The 22,163-nt window shown below is 32.8% G+C and overlaps 1 protein-coding gene across 5 annotated transcripts in view; it reads right to left on the reverse strand.

The window, feature by feature from the left end:
• The window catches only part of STXBP5L (syntaxin binding protein 5L), a 459,224-nt gene that overhangs the window by 88,719 nt on the left and 348,342 nt on the right, over positions 1-22,163 (reverse strand). For all 5 annotated transcript variants that reach the window (XM_059163941.1, XM_059163939.1, XM_059163940.1 and 2 more), the window contains one exon: positions 4,675-4,740. In XM_059163941.1, the coding sequence (XP_059019924.1) occupies positions 4,675-4,740 (66 nt within the window). The remainder of the gene's footprint in view (positions 1-4,674; positions 4,741-22,163) is intronic.

Raw genomic sequence — 22,163 nt, forward strand, 5'->3', positions numbered from 1 at the left:
TTTCTACTTTTAGAGATCATAGTCTTCATAAGTTTTGTAAACTACTGTTAAAATAGTTTTTTCAGTTACATTTTAGTCTTATGAGGTTGGGCTAAAAAATCTGCATTTACCTTAACTATACCTTTCCTGATAATCTAGATACAGTAATTCCTACAATAGGAAGAGATTGCAGAATGTAATTTTATGTATATGTGTTGTTGTAGTATTCTAGGTATAGCATTGGGTGCATTCTCCATCGTGGCCTTTAATACAATACAATTATTTTTCTTTTTCATGGGAAATGAATGGAATATGCAAATAACATTTCCAATTTTCTTAAGGTAAAATACACTTTTATGGCACTGTTCCCATGAGGATAAATTTCTTTAATTTTTAACAAATCTATGACTTAAAATCCATAGTAAGAAATCTCTCATTCTTCATTTGTGAATATTTGTATTCTAAGGTTACTACTAAAGAAGAGTGGGCCCTGCCCAGCAAACCAGTTTCAAATAGGGCACTGAATCTTATCACAGCCAATCATTTCTGGCCCAAGTAACTTAACAAAGTAGTCGAAACTTTCCTACTTTGAAACAATCTACTTTATTGCATGTGAAGTCCTGACTCTGTCTTGCAAAAGAAATGTGGTGGTGATATTTCTAGATTTGCTCTAACATTAATGAAAAAAGAAACATCAGAGGCAGAAGGCTAAAAGCAAGATGTCTAATAAAAACCTACAATAATTATAATAATTAGTTACGATACTGCCTTATCCCTGAGATTGGGAAGAAAGAAGAGATGTTTGCTAACACCACATATATTCAACATTGTATTGGAGGTCCTAGTTAAACTCTTCCTTTAGAAATAAGAAACAGAACTGTCATTTTAATACTGGATATAATTGGATAGAGAGTCCAAAAGAATTTACAGATTATTGGAATTTATGAAGTTTTCTGGATATGAGGTCAATATACAAAAATTAATTGTATTTTTATATTCCAGCCACAAACAATAAGAAAATAATTAATTGACAGCATCTAAAAACACAAAATGCCAAGGCATAACACCAATGAAATGTATATAAGACCTCTAAAAAGAAAACTAAAAATTGTACTGAGAGAAAAGATGTATGTGGAACAAGTAAAGCTTTCATGCACTGCTAATGGAAGTAAAATTGGTGCAACCATTTTGAAAAACTCGGTTGTATTTACGGAAGTTAAATATAGACATACCTTTGGACCCCCCAAATTCACTCCCTGATACATGTGAAACAAAAATGAGTTTATATTTCATTAAACATTTTACAAGATTGGTCATAACAGCTTTTCTTAAAATAGCCTCGAACTATAAACCACCTAAATGTGCAGCAACAATAAAATGCACAGATATACATACAGAAGAATATCACACAGCAATACAAATTATTCACCAATGTAACTGAATATCATATAGATAAGGCTGAGCAAAATTAGCAAGAAACAAAAGAAGTAAATAATGCATGTTTTCATTGATATAAGAATCTAAACTCCACAAAACAGATCTATGGTTAAAAGTCAAAATAGTAGGTACCTTTGTAGGAATAAGTGGCTGAGAGGCATGAGGGAGATTTCTGAGGTTCTAGAGACATTCCATATTGTACCTCAGTTTAAAAAGTTTACTCCCAATGAGGTAAGACCAAGGTAAACAAAAAATTCCAAGTAAAAAAAGCAAGAGAAATAAAGCAAGAATAATAAAGGAATTAAGCATCTATTAAGTGAAAAATAAAGGGAAGCAGAGGATGGAACTAATTAAAAGCCGAAGTTAAGTTAAAATCCCCCCCCCAAAAAAAAATCCCCAAACCCAGTAAAACTTGCATTTACAAACCATGAGAGACTGTGGACTCTGAGAAACAAACAGGGTTTTGCGGGGATGGGGGGCTTGGATGAGTCTGGTGGTGGGTACTATGAAGGGCACGTATTGCGTGGCACACTGGGTGTGGTGCATAAACAATGAATTCTGGAACACTGAAAAGAAATAATAAGACAAACAAAACACAACCAAAAAACCTTGCGTTTAGGTTTAAAAAAAAAAAAACAAAAACAGAATAGATTGACTATTAACTAGTCTAAAAGAAAGATAGAACCACAATCTTTGCATATGTTACATTGAACATTGTTAGAAAATTTCCATAATGGAACTTTTTTTTTATGAAAAGTTTTCTTTACCGATACTATGAACATACAAAATAAGTAATTATAAAGGTTAAATGACTTGATGGAAGAATTCTACCAAAACTTTAAGATATAGTTAACCCCAATAGTATTTAAATTGTTGGGCATAAAGAAAATCCTTAAAAGAAATGTCTGAATGCAGAAAACTTATAAGACAAGAGATAACACAAGCAAAGTTAAGAAAAATATTTGGATCTCATGTCATAAAAGGTTAATTTTAATTTGTAAAGAGGCAATACAAATTGATATGAAAGGGGAAAACAACCCTATAGGTCATGGGTAAATTGTATGAATAGATGAATTACAGAAAAAAAATATTTAATGAGTTCTTAAACAATTGAAAAGGTATTCAATATCACTCAGTGTGAGAGATAAATTGAAACTACACTGACAAATCCTTTTTTCCCTAACAGACTTACAAAATTTTAAAAAATGATAAGCAATAAACATTGGTTTATTGATGTTATTAATAGAGGGAGAGAAAATTGGAAGAATTTATAAAGGTTAGACATATACCCTTTGACTCAGCAGCTCCAAATTTAGGAATTTATCTTATACCTGTACACATTTAAAATGAAGAATGTACCAAGATTAGTCATAGCAGCATTGTTTGGCATGACATAAATTTGATAGCGAATTAAGTGTCCTTTAATTGGTGAAATGACTATATAAATTAGAGTAAATGCCTGCAATTAAATATCATACAAGTATAATGATTATGTAATCAAATGGAAAGACAAGATACATAGTAAACTGAAACAAGCAAAGTATAGTGAAATGCATATACTACTTGTGTATAAAACAGGAAGCAAAAAAGAACGTTTGTCTTTTTGATTTGTTTACAAACACAAACTAAAAGAATAAATAAGAAAATAACTTTATTTTTCAAAAGGATAGAGACAATGTATGGGGAACAATGGGAGGGAGAATTTAAATTCCATTTCTTTTTGACATTTGAACCCTATATTACTATTAAAATTCAGATTATGGATGATAATTTAAAGTGAAGTTATTTAAATGTTATAAAAAATTTTATCGAATCTTAGATTGAACATGAGAAAATGTCAAGGTAATATTTTAAGGAGATTAATTTTGTTACATGATATGCGAAATGAATTATAAGAGTGAGAGATGGATAGCAGAGACACCTGTATTACATTTTTGTAATACTCTAAATGTGGAATAATAAATTGTAATACTCTAAATGTGGAATAATAAATGCCTATGTTAAGATGGTGCCAATAGAAATACAAAAGAAAGGGTAATGTATGAGATCATGTTTAAAATAAAAGCAGTAATTTGGGGGAAATTGGAAGGGGAGGTGAACCATGAGAGACTATGGACTCTGAAAAACAATCTGAGGGTTTTGAAGGAGCGGGGGGTGGGAGGTCAGGGTACCAGGGGGTGGGTATTATAGAGGGCACGGATTGCATGGAGCACTGGGTGTGGTGCAAAAATAATGAATACTGTTATGCTAATAATAAATAAAAAATAAATTTAAAAAAATTTAAAAAAATAAAAGCAGTACAATAAAGATGAAATAGATACGATTAAAACAAAAATTTTTATGGACACAACTAGATTCTACTTAGCCTATATTCCTGAAGAATAAGGATAAACAACCAACAACTCCTAAGAAAACTGAAGAAATGTCACAGTTCTAAATGAATTTATAAAAGTTAAAATTAATTCCTTTTTAAAGTATTAAAGTTTTATACATTTGTATGAAGTTAAAATAAAAAAACAATTTTCGATACTCAATGAAAACATATCTGTAGCTCATTATCACAGATATACCTATATTTTTGGTGCTTAAAAATTTACATGTTACTATATATGCATTAGAGAAAAATCAGATAAATAAATTTTAAAAAATAAGCTAATTGTTCATAATCCTACCCCCCAAAATTTCTACTACTAACATTTTTTGCATACCTTAAAGACTTATTCCTAGGAATATTTATACTCACATTTTTTATATATTTTAGTGGGCTCATGTTTTATCTTGATGCTTTAGTTCCAGCATGTTATCAATTTTTCTTTTTTTTTTTTTTTCAATGAATATACATGTTTTCAAACTGTGATCCAGAGGTATGAACCAACTAAGGTCCAATGGTATCATATTCTCTGCACCTACAGTATGTATTTCCCACTTAATTCAACTCTAGCTATAAGAGGAAAGAGTTTCTGTGTATCATTACCAATTTTTACTTCACATTATTTATCTGTAAAGAAACCTTCCTTTAAAATGTCTTTAAAAGTACTACATTCATACCTCTGGTCTTAATTATTTGGAAGGCCAAAAATATTTTTAAAGACATTTATTTCTAATTGATTGTAGAATCAAATTTGTTTATGATTAAATTTCAGAAACTACATTACAATGACTAAAATTATGAATTTCACATGGTAAGAATTATGAAAATAAAGCAGTAGATTACTGCAGTGAATTACCAGAAGATTGAAAGTTACCATTCATGTTTACCTGAAGTGGGAGACTTGCAGCGCTCAAGTTCCAGGGAAACGGGACTTTCACTTAGCTCAGTTAAACCTAAAAATGAAATGATAATAAATGAGATGAATTTTGCTAACACTTTGTAGATAATTCCTATTCCTGAAAATTTAGAAAGGTTTTTCTTCCCCCTGTGAAAACTACTTTTGTAGTCTCATGTTATGACAAGGGTTCTGATAATTTGTTTCAACAAGTGATATCAGAAACAATAAGGAGCAATAATTAATAGAGGTGCAAAAAAATAATCAAACATATGGTAGAGAACTGTAAAATATTTTTTATTTTCTTATATGAAATCATTACTTTAATAACCTAAGCTTCACCTGAAAATAGACCAAAAATTATACAATTTATAATGGGTTTTAAAAAGGCCTAATCAAATTTTCTGCTTTCAAGAGAAACACTTACTGGCTTTTATAAAGAACATGAAAGGTATGCTACAAACTTTAAATATTATATTTAGTTATAAAAAGGTAGTATTGTGGGTTGCAGTGGGCAGAGGGGTAGGGAGAGGGTGGTTGGGTTATGGACATTGGGGAGGGTATATGCTATGGTGAGTGCTGTGAAGTGTGTAAGCCTGACAATTCACAGACCTGTACCCCTGGGGCTAATAATACATTATATGTTAATTTTTTTTAGAAAAGGTAGTATCGTGTAGTACATATTAAGTGATTTGTTTGATGGTATCAAATTCCTTCTTAAAATAAGCACTATATTTTTCTCTTTTTAAAATGTTTTATTATGTCACTGTACTGACATACCCAAGTATCTACTGACAAATACAAGGATAGGCACAATAGGTTAATAAACATTTTATATTCTCATTACTATGACATGCATAAAATATCCTTAATTATGGTTTTCCTATCTTGTAGGAGATTCTTGTATACTTTTTTTATGTAAATAGATATTCAGAGTTTCTACTTTAATATAAATCCCCATACCCAGAAGTACTTAGGGCTATTGTCAATTACCAAAACTATCTTTGTTCATATTCCTTGCACCACCCTTTATGTAATTTGTATGAATTAACTTGCTGTGGTTTCAAAAAATCATAGAATTTTTTAAAAAGTCTGCTGTGGTAGCTGTGGTACTCTAGCCCAACTCTTATGTTTTACAGGTAAGAAACTGACAGTTTGAAGATTTTAAATATTTAAGGTTACAGAACCAAGTTAATGCCATAGCTTGAATAGAATTCTTTATATATTTAAGAGTCTTTTGTTAGAAGTAGGTATTGTGAATATTTTCTTCCCATATGGGACTTATCTTGTCATTTTCTTAATGAAAATGAAATCTTTTGATGATCAGAAGATTAGTTTCCTTAAAGGAAAATTTATCATTTTTTTCAAAATTCCTATATGAGTAATCTTTGCCTACTCCATAGTCATGAAGATATTGTTGTTTCCTTCAAGAAGCGTTTTAATATTCAGCTTTCATTTTTAGGACTATATTTCATCTCAATTTTGATTGTGGTGTGAAGAGATTAAGGTCCATTTCCCCCTATATGTTTGTCCAGTTTTTTGCATCATTATTTGTTAAAAAGATTTTCCTTCCTTTATTGATTTTTATTAGTGTCTTAATAAAAAATAAACTGGCTACATAAGTGTAGGTTTCTTTCTGGACTTTCACTGTGTAGTCATTGGTCTATTTGTCTATTTTTCTTTTTTTTACCACGACACTAATTAATGTACATTTATAGTACATCTTGAAGTCAGGTAGTAAAATCCTCCAACTTTGTTTATTTCCAAAAGCTTTTTAATTATTTTAGATTCTTTGCATTTTTTAAAAAAAATTATTTATTTGACAGAGAGAGAGAGCACAAGTAGGCAGAGCAGCAGGCAGAAGGAGCGAGAGAAGCAGGCTCTGCTGAGCAAGGAGTCCCATGCAGGGGGCTTGATCCCAGGACGCTGGGATCATGACCTGAGCAGAAGGCAGCCACTTAACCGACTGAGCCACCCAGGTGCTGCTGATTCTTTGCATTTCTAAATAAAGTTTAGAATCAATTTGTTAATTTCTACAAAAAGATATGCCAACCTTTTTTTGGACTGTAATAAATCCATAGATAATTTTGGTGGAGTAAACATTTAAAAAATAGTCTCCCAACCCATTAACATGGTGTTCTCTCTTCATTTGAATGGTCTTTTAAATTTTTCTTTCTGTACCAGTTTGCAGATTTCAGTATAGAGATTTTGATCATGGGATTTTTCAAGCCTTCTATTTTCTTTTTGGTCTTCTACCTAGTTCTTGTATCATTATTCAAAGTGGAGTATTAAAATTTCTAATTGTCTTCTCCCTCTAATCCTGTCAAGTATTGCTTCATGTACATCTTAGTTCTGTTGTTAGATGCATTGATGTTGATCATTGTTAAGTCTTCTTGATGGATTGACCATTTTTCCATTTTAGATGTCTCTATTTCTAGTAACATCTTTTTTTTGCTTTAAAATCTGTTTTGCCTGATATTAACTACAGCTTTTTTATATTTGCTGTTTGCACGACCTTTTTCTATCCTTTTACTTTCAACCTATTTGTATCTTTATGCCTTCAGACAGCATAGAGTTAAATCTTCATTAAAAAAAAAAAAACTAGTCCAACAATCTTTACCTTCTGATTGGATTGTTAAATCTATCCATATTTAATGTTGTAATTGATATAGTTGGATTACATCTGTCATTTTACTTTAGGCTTTCTGTATGTCTCATGTCTTTTTTGTTCCTCTAATATTCCTTTATTGCTTTCTTTGGCATTAAGTATCTTCTGGTACAATTTATTCATTTAATAATTCTGCCATATTTTTGAAGTTCTTTGTAATGGTTCTAAGACAACATATACATCCTAATTGACCAAAATCTACTTCCAGATGTATATTAACTTAATTCCAGGGGTATATAAAAATGTTACTCATTTTTGGCTCTATTTCCTCTTTCCCTTTTATGTGTATTATGTATAATACACATATATGTGTATTATATTGGCATACATATTATATCCCTATGTATTAGAAATCTAACAAATTATAATTATTTTATATAACTTTGTTTTTTATAAAACCTGAGAGAAGGAAAAAGCAAAAATTACTTTTATAAAGTTTGTGTATCAACTTTCTAATTTACCATTTCTAGCTCTCTTCATTTGTTGTGGCCAATCCAGGTGGTTTCATCTGCTTACTCAAATTCAGCTTTGCTCCCATTACCTCCTTAGTGCTGTTATGTAAAAATATATTACAGGTCTATATGTTATAGGCCCAACAATACAATTTTATACATATAATTTTATAAATGAGTCTTTAAATCAATTAAGACATGAAAAATGTGGATTTATACTATTTATAATTACATAATTACCTTAATAATGTACTTTTTTCCTTTGTGTGAATTCAAATTATCATCTAGTGTTTACCTTCTTACAGCCTGAGAAAACTTTCTTTAGTATTTCTTGTAAAGCATATCATTTTTTCATCTACATTTTTGAAAAATCATTTTGCTGAATATAAGATTCTTGGCTTTAGTTTTTTTCTTTTGAGCACTCTGATTATGTTGTCCTCCTGCTTCAGGCCTCCATTGTTTCTGATGAACTGTTAATCCTACTGGAGTTCCCCCATATGTGACAAGTCATTTTTCTATCAGTTCTTTCAAGATTTTCTTATTGTCTTTCAGCATTTTTACTATGATGTGTCTGGGTGTGGATATCTTCATATTTATCCTTTTGAAGTTCACTGAGTTTTTGGACATATATACATTAATGGTTTTGGAACTTTTCTGCCACTATCTCTTTGAATATTTTTCTGATTCTCTCCTCTTCTCTCCTTCCAGTACTCATTATGGACATGTTGGTGCACTTAAGCTACCCTAAATTTTTTTTCTCTTCTTTAGAATGCACAGTTTCTATCAATCTACCTTCAATTCTACCAGTTGCTGATTCTGTTTCTACCAGTTTAGGTTGACTGTTGAGTCCCTCTAGTGAATTTTTCTTTCCACATATTGTACTTGGTCCTTGTTTTCCTTTGACCCCATTCACTCATTTCACCCACCTTCCACTCTCTGCCTTTGGAAACCACCAGTCTGTCCTCTGTATTTTTGTACTCCTTTTTGTTGTTCTTTATTCGTTTTTAGATTCCGCATATGGATATCATATGGTATTTGTTTTTGTCTTTTTTCACTTAGCATAATGACTCAGGTCCATCCATGTTGTTGCAAATGGTAAGACTTCCTTCTTTTTTTATGGCTGAATAATAATCCATTGTGCGCGCGCGCGTTTTTGTGTGTGTGTGTATAGCTCAACTATATTTTCTTTACTCGTTCATCCACTGATGGACACTTAAGTTGTTTCCATATCTTGGTTATTGTAAATAATGTTGCAGTGAACATGGGGGTGGCATTTATCATTTTCAGTTAATTTTTTATTTCTTTGCATAGACATCCAGAAGAGAAATTGCTGGATCATATGGTAGTTCTATTTCTAATTTTCGAGGAAACTCCATATTGTTTTTCAGAATGGCTATACCAATTTACATTCCTACCATCAATGCACAAAGGTTTCCTTATCTCTACATCCTTGCCAACACTTGTTATTATTTCTTGTCTTTTAGTTATAGCCATTTTTTTTTTTGGAGTTTTTTTTATTTATTTGACAGGGATCACAGGTAGGCAGAGAGGCAGGCAGAGAGAGAGAGGAGGAAGCAGGCTCCCTGCTGAGCAGAGAGCCTGATGCGGGACTTGATCCCAGGACCCTGAGATCATGACCTGAGCTGAAGGCAGAGACTTAACCCACTGAGCCACCCAGGAGGCCCCAGTGATCGCCATTCTAACAAGTGTCAGATGATATTTCATTTTGGTTTTAAAGATTTGCATTTCTCTGATGATTAGTCATATTGAGTACCTTTTCATGTACCTGTGGGCTATCTGCTTAGTTTTTTTTTGGGGAAAAAAAAAATCTGCTCAGATTGTCTGCTCATTTTTTACTTGGAATTTTCTTTTCTTTTCTTGCCATAGAATGGCATAAATTCTTTATATATTTTGGATATTAACCCTTTATCAGATATATGATTTTTAAATATTTTCTCCCATTTAATGGATTGCCTTTTCGTTTTGTTTATGTTTTCCTTTGGTCTGCAGAAGCTTTTTAGTTTGATACTGTCCTACTTACTTTTGTTTTTGTTGCCTTTGCTTTTGGTGTCAAATCCAAAAAATTATTGCCAACAATAATTTTTTATTGTTTTTTAATTTTTATAACCCAGTCAAGGAATGTACTGGCTACATTTTGTTCTAGTATTTTTATGTTTTTGTATCTTATGTTCCACTCTTAAATCCACTTTGAGTTAATTCTTGTGAATGGTATAAGATAGTTCTGTTTGCTTCTTTTTCTAACTTTGGTCTGTTTGTTGATCTTCTCTATTTGATGAGACATTATCATCATAGTTTCCCTTCTTTAAGCATGGTGTCTTTGGCTCCTTAAAAATTTTTCATGGCTGCTATGAGATTAAATCCAACATCTGGACCCTCTCAGAGGCAATTTCTGTTGTCTTATTTTTCTGGTAAACGAGTCACACTTTCCTGTTTCATTGCAGGTCTTATAATATTTTGTTGATAACTAGTCATTTTACAGTACAGTAATTCTGGATATTGATTACTGATGCCACCCGTCCCCCTAGTTTTTTTGTTTGTTTGTTTGTTTGTTTGCTTGTTTAATGACTGGGCTAGAATATTTTAATGAAGTTTATTTCCCTTCATTGTGAAGACTTTGATGTTGCTTATCAGAGGGCGTAAACTTCAGTGTGAATACAGTCACCCTAGAATGGCAATAGTTTTAAAAGTGGTCTCCTCGTCTCGTTCCCTGGTCTCTCTGTTGATACCAAATCCAGCTATCAAATATCACAGTCACAGCCAGGTGAATGTTTTATTGTTTTTGACAATGCCTCAGGATATATATATTACTCAATATTCTAATCCATTTTAGGCAGAGGCCATATATGAAGCCAGTCTTCAAGGTCTGTTCAAATCTCAGGAGGGGTATTAGTTGTCTCTTTGTTCTCATGGGTGAGCAGCTCACCTATGGTCTAGCTGATTACTCTTAACTAAGAAGTGCTACCAGCGTCTTATTTGATTTCCACCAAATACGTTATTGGTTTTGAAGCATCCTTAGGCTTGAACTTCCCTAAATTGTGTTTCAATAAAGCTAGTTTCTTTGGGGAGAACTTCAGAGTTCTCTGTCTTATAGACTGCCTCTTCCTCTGGGCAAAACCTCTGAGCCACAAGTCTGGATTCTGGGCAGGTATGGTACCTCTGGCCTTCCCAGATTTACTTCTCTGGCATGAAACATTTATTCTATGAGCAAGCTGAGTGAGAGCAGTCATGGACTCAGCATTTTGGTTGGAGTAGACATTTTGTCCTATGACTGAGGCATTGACAGGGGAAGGGAGCCTTTGACATTTTGGCCACACTCACCAGGAATTTGTCTTTTTCAACTTGCGGTTGGAGGGGATGAGAAATGCTTGCAACCTGAGAGCAGGAGAGGTACAAAGCAAGTTGTGGCTCAGTGTCAAAGAGTCACTTTTTGCCAAGTGTCAGATTTTTTTGAATAAATGTTTCTTTCTTTTCTATCTCCTCTTAAGACGATTTCCAGAGATTTTAAGTAATTATTTTGTTAGAAAATTGTTTTCACTGGTTTTATGTTTTCTCTGGAGAATATGTCCATGGTGTTCCTCAATGCCATTTGGAAGTCTATCCTGTACCTGGTATTTTAAAAATAAATACACTTCTTAATTGTTTCCTTTTATTATATAAAAAGATAATTGACTTTGTATACTGTGTACTCTTCAGTGTTGCTAAATTCACATACAGTTTTTATAGCTTTTTGTAGATGCCTTTGCGTTTCCTCAATATACGATAATATCATTGGCCAATAAAGTTAAATATTTTCCTTGTAAAGCTTAAACATATTATTTTTTATCTTGCTTTTGCACTAGGTCATCAAAGACAATGTTGAACAAAGGGAGTGAGAGTGGACATCATTGCGTTGTTACCAATTTTAGTGGAAAACATCCAATATTCCGCAATTAAGAATGATGTTGTTGAGTTCTAGCTTTAGAGCATTGTGGTCTGAAAATATGCAGGGAATGATCCCAATCTTTTGATACCGGTTGAGTCCTGATTTAGGACCGAGGATGTGATCTATTCTGGAGAATGTTCCATGTTATTTGTAGGATTTTCATTGATGGTCTTTATTCATTTGTAGAACTATTCTATTTCTTGTTTTCCAGTGGTTATTTTAAAGAAGTGTCAACTGATGACAATTTTTTTTTTGCATGTATTGAGGTGATACAATTTTCTCCTCTATTTTGTTAATTGTTCTGCATTTATTGGTTTTCAAATATTAAACTTATATTCCTTGGATAAATCTACATTGGCAATGACATTTTATGTTTCTTATGTATGTTTGTCTTCCATTTGCTAATATTTCATATATGATTTTTGCATCTATGCTCATAAGTGAGATGGGCCTATACTCTTCCTTTGGTTTGTCAAGTTTTAGTTCTTAGCATTGTGCTGGATTCAGATAAGCAGTTGGAAAGATTTCCTTTTTTTCTTTTTTCTAGTCCCTAAAGCTGTTGGCATAAGATTAGTGTTATTTCCTCCTTAAATGTTTGATAGAATTAATCAGTCAAGTTATTTGAAGACTGCAGTTTTCTTGTTGTGGGTAATTTTTAAAAAAGATTTTATTTATGAGATTAAGAGTCACTTATGGTTTGTCTCTTAATCTCACAAAACAAACTGAGGGTTGCTGGGGGGAGGGGGTTTGGGAGAAGGGGGTGGTATTATGGACATTGGGGAGGGTATGTGCTTTGGTGAGTGCTGTGAAGTGTGTAAACCTGGTGATTCACAGACCTGTACCCCTGGGGATAAAAATATATGTTTATAAAAAATAAAAATTATATTAACAAAAAAAAAAAAGATTTTATTTATTTATTTATTTATTTATTTATTTATTTGAGATACAGAGAGAAAGCAGAGGGAGAAGCAGGTCTCTGTTGAGCAGGGAGCCCCTGGGATCAAGAACCAAGCCAAAGGCACATGTTTAACTGAGTGAGCCACCTAGGCGCGCATAGGTATCTAATTTTGAATAAAGATAGGAAGCTATTTATATTTTCCAGTGTGTTTGGTGTCAGTTTTTATAATTTTTTTCTTCAAGAAGTCTCTAATTTTACCTATTTTGTCAATTTATAGGCATACAGTTGTTCCTAGTCTTTTATTATTTTTAATGTTTATAGAAAATTTGTAGTAATGCCCTCTTTTTCATTTGTTATTTACTTTTTTCTTCTTGATCAGTCTTACTAGGGTTTTATAGATCTTAGTAGTTTCTTTGAAGTTGTGATATTGATTAAAGATTAAGATCTTGTGTTTTTGTTGATCAACTCTATTGTTTGCCCTCTATTTCATTCACTTTTGTCTTTATTCCCTTCCTTCTGTTTACTTTGTGTTACACTGTTCTTTTTTAGTGTTTCAACAAGGTTTAGATTATTGATTTGATATAATTTCTTTTCTAATATATGTACTTATGTTCCAAATTTTCCCTTAAATACTATTTAAGCAACATCTTACAAATTTTGGTATTTTGTGTTTATACTTTCAGTTCAAAAATACTTTAAAACTGGGGTGCCTGGGTGGCTCAGTGGGTTAAAGCCTCTGCCTTTGGCTCAGGTCATGATCCCAGGGTCCTGGAATCGAGCCCCATATTGGGCTCTCTGCTCAGCAGGGAGCCTACTTCCCTTCCTCTCTCTCTCTGCCAGCCTCTCTGCCTACTTGGGATCTCTCTCTGTCAAATAAATAAATAAATATAATCTTAAAAAAATTATTTTAAATCTGAGGCACCTGTTGCTTGGTGGGTTGTCTGCTTCTCCCTCTCCCCTGCTCGTCCTCTATTTCTCTCTCACTTACTCTCTCTCAAAAAAATAAAAGAAATCTTTAAAAAGAAATCTTTAAAGTTTCCCTGTGATTTGTTTTTTAAATCATGAGATTCCTAGTTTCCAAATATTTGGGGATTTTAAGACACATTTCTGTTAATAATTTCTAACTTAATTTCTTTTATGACCAGAGAACATATTCTGCTTGATTTCAGTCCTTTGGAATCCATTATATACATGTGAATATTCCATGTCCACTTTTAAAAAAGGCATATTTTCCTTTGATTGGTGTAGGCATCTATTGACTTCAGTTAGGTCAACTTGGTGAAGAGAGTTAACAGTTTTATACACAACAATTTCTATTTATTTAATCAATTACTGAGGAGAAATGATGAATCCCCAGCTATGATTGTAGGTTTGTCTGTTTCTTTCCTTCATTTCCTTTTTTGCTTTCTATATTTTGAATATCTCTTATTAGGTCTATAGTTGCATAGGATTTTTATACCTTTCTGATAAAGTGATTCTTTTATCTCCTTGTCTTGAAGTCTACTTTTTCTTATAGTTACATCAGCTTTCTTGAGGTTAGGGTTTTGATAAAATTATTTTTCCATCCTTTTACTTTCAAAACATGCAGCTCTTATAAACAACATATAGTTGGGTCTTTTTATATATATATATATTATTTCACAAGCTCTGCCTTTTAGTGGGGGGCTTTGCTCCATTTACCTTGGTGTTTGCTCCATTTACATTTAGCATAATATAATCATTGATATAGTTAGGTTTACATCTATCATTTTTTTTCAGTTTGCCCTTCTGTTATTTTTTCCACTATTTCTCTTTTTCATCCTTTGAGAAAAACAAATATATTTTAATATTCTATTTTATCTTCTCTTTGGCTACTTAACTATACCTCTGTTTTATTTATTTTTTCTATTAGTTCTAGGGATTATAATATGCATCTATAATTCTCACAATCTACTTTTAATTATTGTACCATTTCTCTTATAATGAAAGAAACTTATAACATTACGTATTTCCCATCCTTTGTTACTGTTGTCATATATTTTTCTTCTACATGTTGTAAACTACATAATATAGTTTTTAATTCAAAAATTAAATGAACTCAGGGATTTTAAGAAAAGACAAAATAATCTTTTATATTTACCCACATAGTTATTCTTCACAATGTTTTTCATTCTTGCTATATATCTAAATGTCTGGTATTATTTCCTTCAGCTTAAAAACCTCCTTTACCATATCTTATTGTACAGGTCTGCCAACAACAAATTTACTTACCTTTATTTTTTAGTTTTTTTTAAAATGACTTTATTTATTTATTTATTTGACAGAGAGAGAGAGAGAGACAGTGAGAGAGGGAATACAAGCAGGGGGAGTAGAAGAAGGAATGGGAGAGGGAGTGGGAGACGGAGAAGCAGGCTTCCTGCTGAGCAGGAAACCCAATGAGGGGCTTGATCCCAGGACTCTAGGATCATGAGCTGAAGGGAGACAACACATGAGCAACCAGGAGCCCCTATTTACCTTTATTTTAAAATATTTTTACTAAATGTAGAACTCTAGATTTTCCTATTCTTTGCAGTCTATCCATTTATAGAAGGGCCACTCTTTTCTGCATCTGTGCCGTCACTTGTCCCAGGTATGGAAGCACCTACAGCTTTCTGCTCATCTATGAGTGGTTCTTTTCACTCTTGAATTCATTCAATCAAGGCTTTCTTGAATCCACCACTTTTTAATATATCCATAGAAAATTATGCTTTTAAATTTTGTCATTATATTTATCACAGGGTTTTATTATTATGGTCATCATTGTTGTTTCCATGGAAGTGAATTTTCATGTCTTTCAACATCCTATCTGGATCCCTCACTTTTATTTTATATCTTGGAAATACTGTGAAACCTGGATTGAAGACCCGGAAGACCAAAAGAGTTAAAACTAGTGAGATTGATTAATCCATTACTGATACTAGTAGTTATCCAATGAAATGCTCAGAGTACATGCCAAATGTGCTTTTCCCAAGATTATAGTGAGATTTCTCAAAGATATTTCCCAAAGATAAGTGGAGAAAGTTATGTCTGATATGTACATATAGTAAAACAAATTGACTAAACTTGGAAGATTTATACAGTGATTCATTAGAAAATATATAATAAATCTTGGTTGAGGACAGATACAGAAATTTTATGGGAAATCACTGAATATCAGAGGACAAAACTCTTTTGGTTATAGTGAATTATATCAACTTTTATTTAAAATTTCTAAGAGTATAGAGTTGACCCTTGTGTAACAAGGGTTTAAACTGTATGGCTCCACTTTCACATGAATTTTTTTCAATATATACAGTATAATACTACAAATGTATTCTCTCTTCCTCATTTGCTTAATTATATTTTCTTTAGTGGACTTTATTGTAAGAACACAGTATATAATACATATAACATGCAAAATATGGTTGGAAAGGCTTTTGGTCAATAGTAGGCTATTAGTAGTTAAGTTCCTGGGGAGTCAAAAGTTAAACACAGAGTTTTGACTGCAAAAGCACCAACTTCTAACCTCATACTGTTTAAGGGTCTCCTGTATACCTTTAATGTATCTTAGTGTATAATATGATTAAGATAGTATTTGAAGTAACAGCTTGTGAATGTTAAATAATATATCAGTATTTTTTAGGGAACTAATACCCAGTATGCAAGTGTCTCCATGCATATAACTAGTATACACTTTGGGGGATTTTCTAACAAAACTATGATTTACCGAATAAATTTTCTGGTCTGAATATTTTCCAGTATGATTGACATTTCTGTGAGATAATTTTTTTCTTATGGAATAGTATATTATAGGATGTTTACAGGCATTCTACTTACTAGATGCCAGTAGAGTACCCCTCCCCTAATTGTGAAGACCATAAATATCTCCCCACATTGACAAATTTCCTGTCAGGGACAAAAATCATTCCTGGTTGAGCACCACTACTGTTTAATTATATTAGTTTGTTTTACTTGTTTGACTCACACTATTACTAACTAAATTCTAGAAAACTCACACATATTACGAAGTAATAACTCCCCTACTTTTTTTTTCTTTGTTCATTTTGTTTAAAAGAAGAAACCTTATATTTTATCTACTACAGTTCAATGTAGTTGCTTTCTGGCACAAAGTTTTAAGGTAAAAAAATTTACACTGTAAAACTGATTTCAAAAAGAAAGGAAACTTACTAAAATATAGATCTGTAAATCAGAGATAGGAGAGCCACTTGTTTAACCAATCACACGTTTTTTAATTTATCCTCCATTCTATAGATCTTTCCTTTTCTTTTATGTACCTATTACAATAACAAAAGCCTCCTATTAACTAATCTTTGTACATATGTTCTGCTTCCCATCCCCTATCACTTTCTTAAGGATTTTGCTCCTTAGGAATCCCTTCTCTCCCTTATCATCAATCTCTCTTTCTCTAGGTATCATTCCGTATTCACCTTAACTTTAAAATATGCTCTTTATCTAAAATGAAAGCACAAATATTTCTTCCTCTTAACCCTTTATTCCAGTCCAGGTACTCACCTATTTTTCTCCACCCCTTCATAAGACATCTTAAAAAAGTTATCTACTTGTTCTGTTTCCTCACTTGCCATTCTTTCTAATATAATTTTGGTTTCTATCCCAATATTTTTCCCTAACTACTTTTTAAAGAGTCACAGAGCAAAACCCACTAGTCATTCTTCTAAACTTATCTTATTTTTCTTATCTGCAGCATTTAACATGGCTAACCATTTCCTGAAATGCTCCCCTTTATTTTGGGTTCTACAAGAGTCTCTCCATTTTTTCTCTTCTCTCTGGCGAGTCCTCTGTGCCAGCTGCTTCTCTTCCTTTGAAATTTAAATGTTGAAATTCATGATGTCTCTATCCATAATCCTCCTCTTCCCTCCCACTCTTCCTCTTCTCTCCCCTACCTAGGTAATTTCATTTATTCCCATGTCATTAGACACTATCTGTATGCTGAAGACTCAAATTACAGCACCGATATTCAGATTTGTTTACTTGTCCACTTGACATCTTCACTTGGACAAATGACAGACATACCATAATTTAACATATCTAAAACTGAAATATTCTTCCTTATTACCATGCTCAACCCTATCCCTAGCTTCATCTTTGTATCATGACACAATCAGTGTCAATCAGTTTAAACGCAAATCTTGGAAGAATCTTTGATTCCATTCTCTGATCTTCCACATTGAATTATAATTAGTAGCTCTGTAAGTACTAATGATTTTTGGACCTATCCTTTTTCTTTTTTTTTTTTTTTTATTTTTTTTATTTTTATTTTTTATTTTTTTTTTTTTTAAAGATTTTATTTATTTATTTGACAGAGAGAAATCACAAGTAGATGGAGAGGCAGGCAGAGAGAGAGAGAGAGAGGGAAGCAGGCTCCCTGCTGAGCAGAGAGCCCGATGCGGGACTCGATCCCAGGACCCTGAGATCATGACCTGAGCCGAAGGCAGCGGCTTAACCCACTGAGCCACCCAGGCGCCCCAGGACCTATCCTTTTTCTACAATAACATTGCTAAAACCCTAGTTAAAGCCACTTTCTTTTCTTGCCTGGAGTATAACACTGGCCTCCTAAATGGTATGCTAGCTTTTTTTCTTTTTTCTTTTTGTCCCACAATAATTTCTTCATGCAGTAGTGTGGATGATATTTTTAAGATATAAAACATATCATTCCTCTGCTTAAAATAAAATGGAATTTCTTATAATTGACTCAGAAACATGTATAATAATGTCCCCGCTCATACAGTCATCAAAATCTTAACACATTTTTTTTTTTCTCAACAGCTTTCTACTACACTCCTAGATTCCTTGGCCTTCTATTTCTAGAAAATAGGTCTTTATCACCTTAGAACCTTCTTATAGGGTGTTCACTGCTTGGAATATACTGCTCCCTGCTGGTTATGTGGCTAATACTTTTTTGAAGAAAGCTTTATTGAAGTTTAATTTATATGTTTATAAAGCATATGATTTGATAAATTTTGACATACACATACACCTGTGAAACCATCTCCACAATCAAGATAATAAATATATCCCTTATCCCAAGAATTTGTGTCTTTTTGTAACCTTCCTTCCAGCCCTTCCCGTAAGTGCCCCTTTCTATCCCCAGGCAACCACTGATCTGCTCTCTGTCACTATACATTAGTTTTCATTTCCTAAAATTTTATATTAATGACCATACAATATGCACCCTTTTTTGCCTGGTTTCTTTAACTCAGTGTAATTATTCTGAGATTCATCCATGGTGCAATACTTCTCAATAGCACACTCATAGGGGAAAAAAAAGAAAAAGAAGGCATACCATAAGAGACTATAAAGAACAAACTGAGGGTTGCTGGGGAGATGTGGAAGGGGGAGAATGGGGTAATTGGGTGATGGGCATTAAGGAGGGCACTTGTGATGAGCAGTGGGTGTTATATCATTGATCTCAAATTCTACTCCTGAAACTAATCGTACACTATACGCTAATTAAAATTTCTTTTAAGATTTCATTTATTTATTTGACAGACAGAGATCACATGTAGGCAGAGAGGCAGGCAGAGACAGAGAGGAGGCAGGCTCTCTGCTGAGCAGAGAGCTGGATGCGGGGCTCGATCCCAGGACCCCGAGACCATGACTTGAGCCGAAGGCAGAGGCTTAACCCACTGAGCCACCTAGGCACCTCTGCTAACTAAAATTTAAATAAAAACTTGAAACATTTAAAAAAAAGGAAATAATACATTCCTTTTCATTGCTTAGTAAACAGCTGAATGGATATAAAAATTTGTTTATCTATTTACCTAATGTGGAGATTTTAGTTATTTTTGACTACTACAAATATTTCAGTGTTTGGTTGCTATGAATGCCTTTGTATTGACATAAGCTTTCCTGGGGTAAATAAATATAAAATGATGACTTCATATTATAAATGTATGTTTAAATTTTTAAGAACCTGACAACTAAGGTAGAATGGGAGAGCTCTGTTTCTTCCACTTTTTGCCAATACTTGGTATGATCAATCTTTTTAAATTTTAGCCCTTCTAACAGATGTATAATGATATCTCATTGTAGTTTTAATTTGATTTTCCTAATGATGAATGTTGAGTATCTTTTCATATGCTTATTTTTTAGTGTTTACTTCTGTAATTTGTTGATTGAATTATAACAAAAGACCATCATTACATTATGAAGTATGTTATTGGTATGTTATTTAAAAACCTTTTGTGTAAACCACTGTCACAAAAATCTCCTTTTTTATAAATTTATAATTTTAGATTTTATTTTTATTTTTTAATTTTATTTTATAATTTTAGATTTTATATTAAGGCTCATGATCTATTTATAAGTTAATTAAAAAATTTACCACAAAGTATTATTCAAAATTGATTTTTTACACAAGGATATCCAATTGTTTAAATACCACCTGTAGGAAAGATTCTCATTTCTCTACTTACTTGCCTTTGCACCTCTGTCAAAAATCAGCTGTTCATATATGTGTGGGTGTATTTCTGAAGTTTCTATTAAGTTTCTATTAAGTTTCTATTAAGTTTTGATCTATTTGTGTTTGGACCAACATTAAACTATTCATTAACGCCAATTTTATTTTATTTTTTAAGTCTTGAAACCAGGTAGTATTGGTCTTCCAACATTGTTCCTTTTCAGAAGATGTTTTGGCTCCAAATCTTTTGCCTTTTTGTATGGACTTCAGAATCAGTTTGTCAATTTCTATTAAAAGCCTCCTTGGCACCTGGGTGGCTCAGGTGGTTGGATGTCGGCCGTTGGCAAAGGTCACGATCCCAGGGTCTTGGGATTGAGTCCTGCATTGAGCTCCTTGCTTGGCAGAGAGGCTGCTTCTTCCTCTGCCAGCAGCTCCCCCTGCTTGTGCTCTTTCTCCTTCTATCAAATAAATGAATAAAATCTTCAAAAAAAAAAAGTCTCCTCGATTTTTATTGGAATTATATTGAATTACAAATCAATTTGGAGAGAAGTGACATCTTAATATTGAATCTTATGAAACATTAACATGGTGTAATTCTTCATTTTGGGGGGGTATTCTTTAACTTCTCTCAGCAATGTTCTCTGGTTTTCATATCTGTTGTCTTACTATAGCTAAGTGTTTCATATATTAGATGCCATTATAAATGATATTTTCAAATTTCAATTTCAGGTTGTTGTGGGTATGTAGAAATAAAATGATTCTTGTACATTGACCATATATCCTGCACTTTGTTAAACTCATTTATTAATTTTAGAAGTTTTCTGTAGATTTCTTTAAATTTTCTTTATAGATGATAATGTCATCTATGAAAAAAGATGATTTAAGTTTTTTTCCAATCTAGATAACTTTTTTTCCTTGTCTGGGTACACTGGCTAGAATTTCCAGTACAATGTTAGCCAGAAGTGGATGTGAATTAGAAGTTTTTCCTAGTCTGGCTATAAGGAATAGGCACTATTTCCTTAGGGTGCTGGGCACTGTTTCCTTTAATCCTTCAGATGGCTCTTTCCCTGGTTAGTTCATTATAATTATGTGCTGATCAGTACTTTGTTGGGGAGGAAACTCTGTAGATTTCTGGATTCCTCTTTGTAAACTCTAGCTGCTTTCATTTCCCTGGTTTCTCATCTCCATCTCTTCAACTCCAGTAGTCAACAGATTTCCTCCTAGGTTTCCCCTCCTCCTTTGCTGCAGTCTAGAAATTCTTGGGGGCAGTAAGCATGTGGTTTTAGGGTTCCCATTTGTCAGAGATTACTGTATTTCATTGCTTGATGTTCTGTGTCTTAAAAAAACATAGTTTCATTTATTATGTCTGTTTTGTTTATTTATTTCAGACTAGATATTAAGTGGACCTGTTTTTGTTTTCTTCTCTCTGAAGAGTAAGTCTAAAACATTGTCTATTTTCTTCTTAAAAAATCTTTCCTCTCAGATAGGCCCTTCTGTCATAACACTCTCAAAAATAGGTTCACCTTTTCCCCCTTATCTCATTTTTCTCCCTGACAGCCTTGATATCTTTTTTTTCAACTGTAACAATACATCTATGGATTCTTTATATGTTTTCTAGTATAAATTGAGGAAAGAGAACATAATTATTTCACTCATCACTATATATCTAGTGCCTAGAAAAATGTATGACACAGAAGATGCTTAATATTTTTTTGAATGAATGAACTTTTCCCATTCATTATTTACCATAATTTTTGTTCATTTTTGTTCCTTGGGGCATTCCTTCTTTTCTTATTCTTCATTTTACTCCTCCATTTTTGATGTTTTCCAATTCTTTTTTTTCTAATATTTATTTGCCTCTTTTTGCTAGTTCTTTATTCTTTTCTTTAAAATTTTTGCTTTTTTTTTTTTAAAGATTTTATTTACTTATTTGACAGACAGAGATCACAAGTAGGCAGAGAGGCAGGCAGAGAGGGAGGGAGGGGGAAGCAGGCTTCCTGTTGAGCAGAGAGCCCGATGTGGGGCTCCATCCCAGGACCCTGGGATCATGACCTGAGCCGAAGGCAGAGGCTTTAACCCACTGAG

The sequence above is a fragment of the Mustela lutreola genome, chromosome 2 (genome assembly GCF_030435805.1).
Source record: "Mustela lutreola isolate mMusLut2 chromosome 2, mMusLut2.pri, whole genome shotgun sequence".
NCBI classification, from domain to species: domain Eukaryota; kingdom Metazoa; phylum Chordata; class Mammalia; order Carnivora; family Mustelidae; genus Mustela; species Mustela lutreola.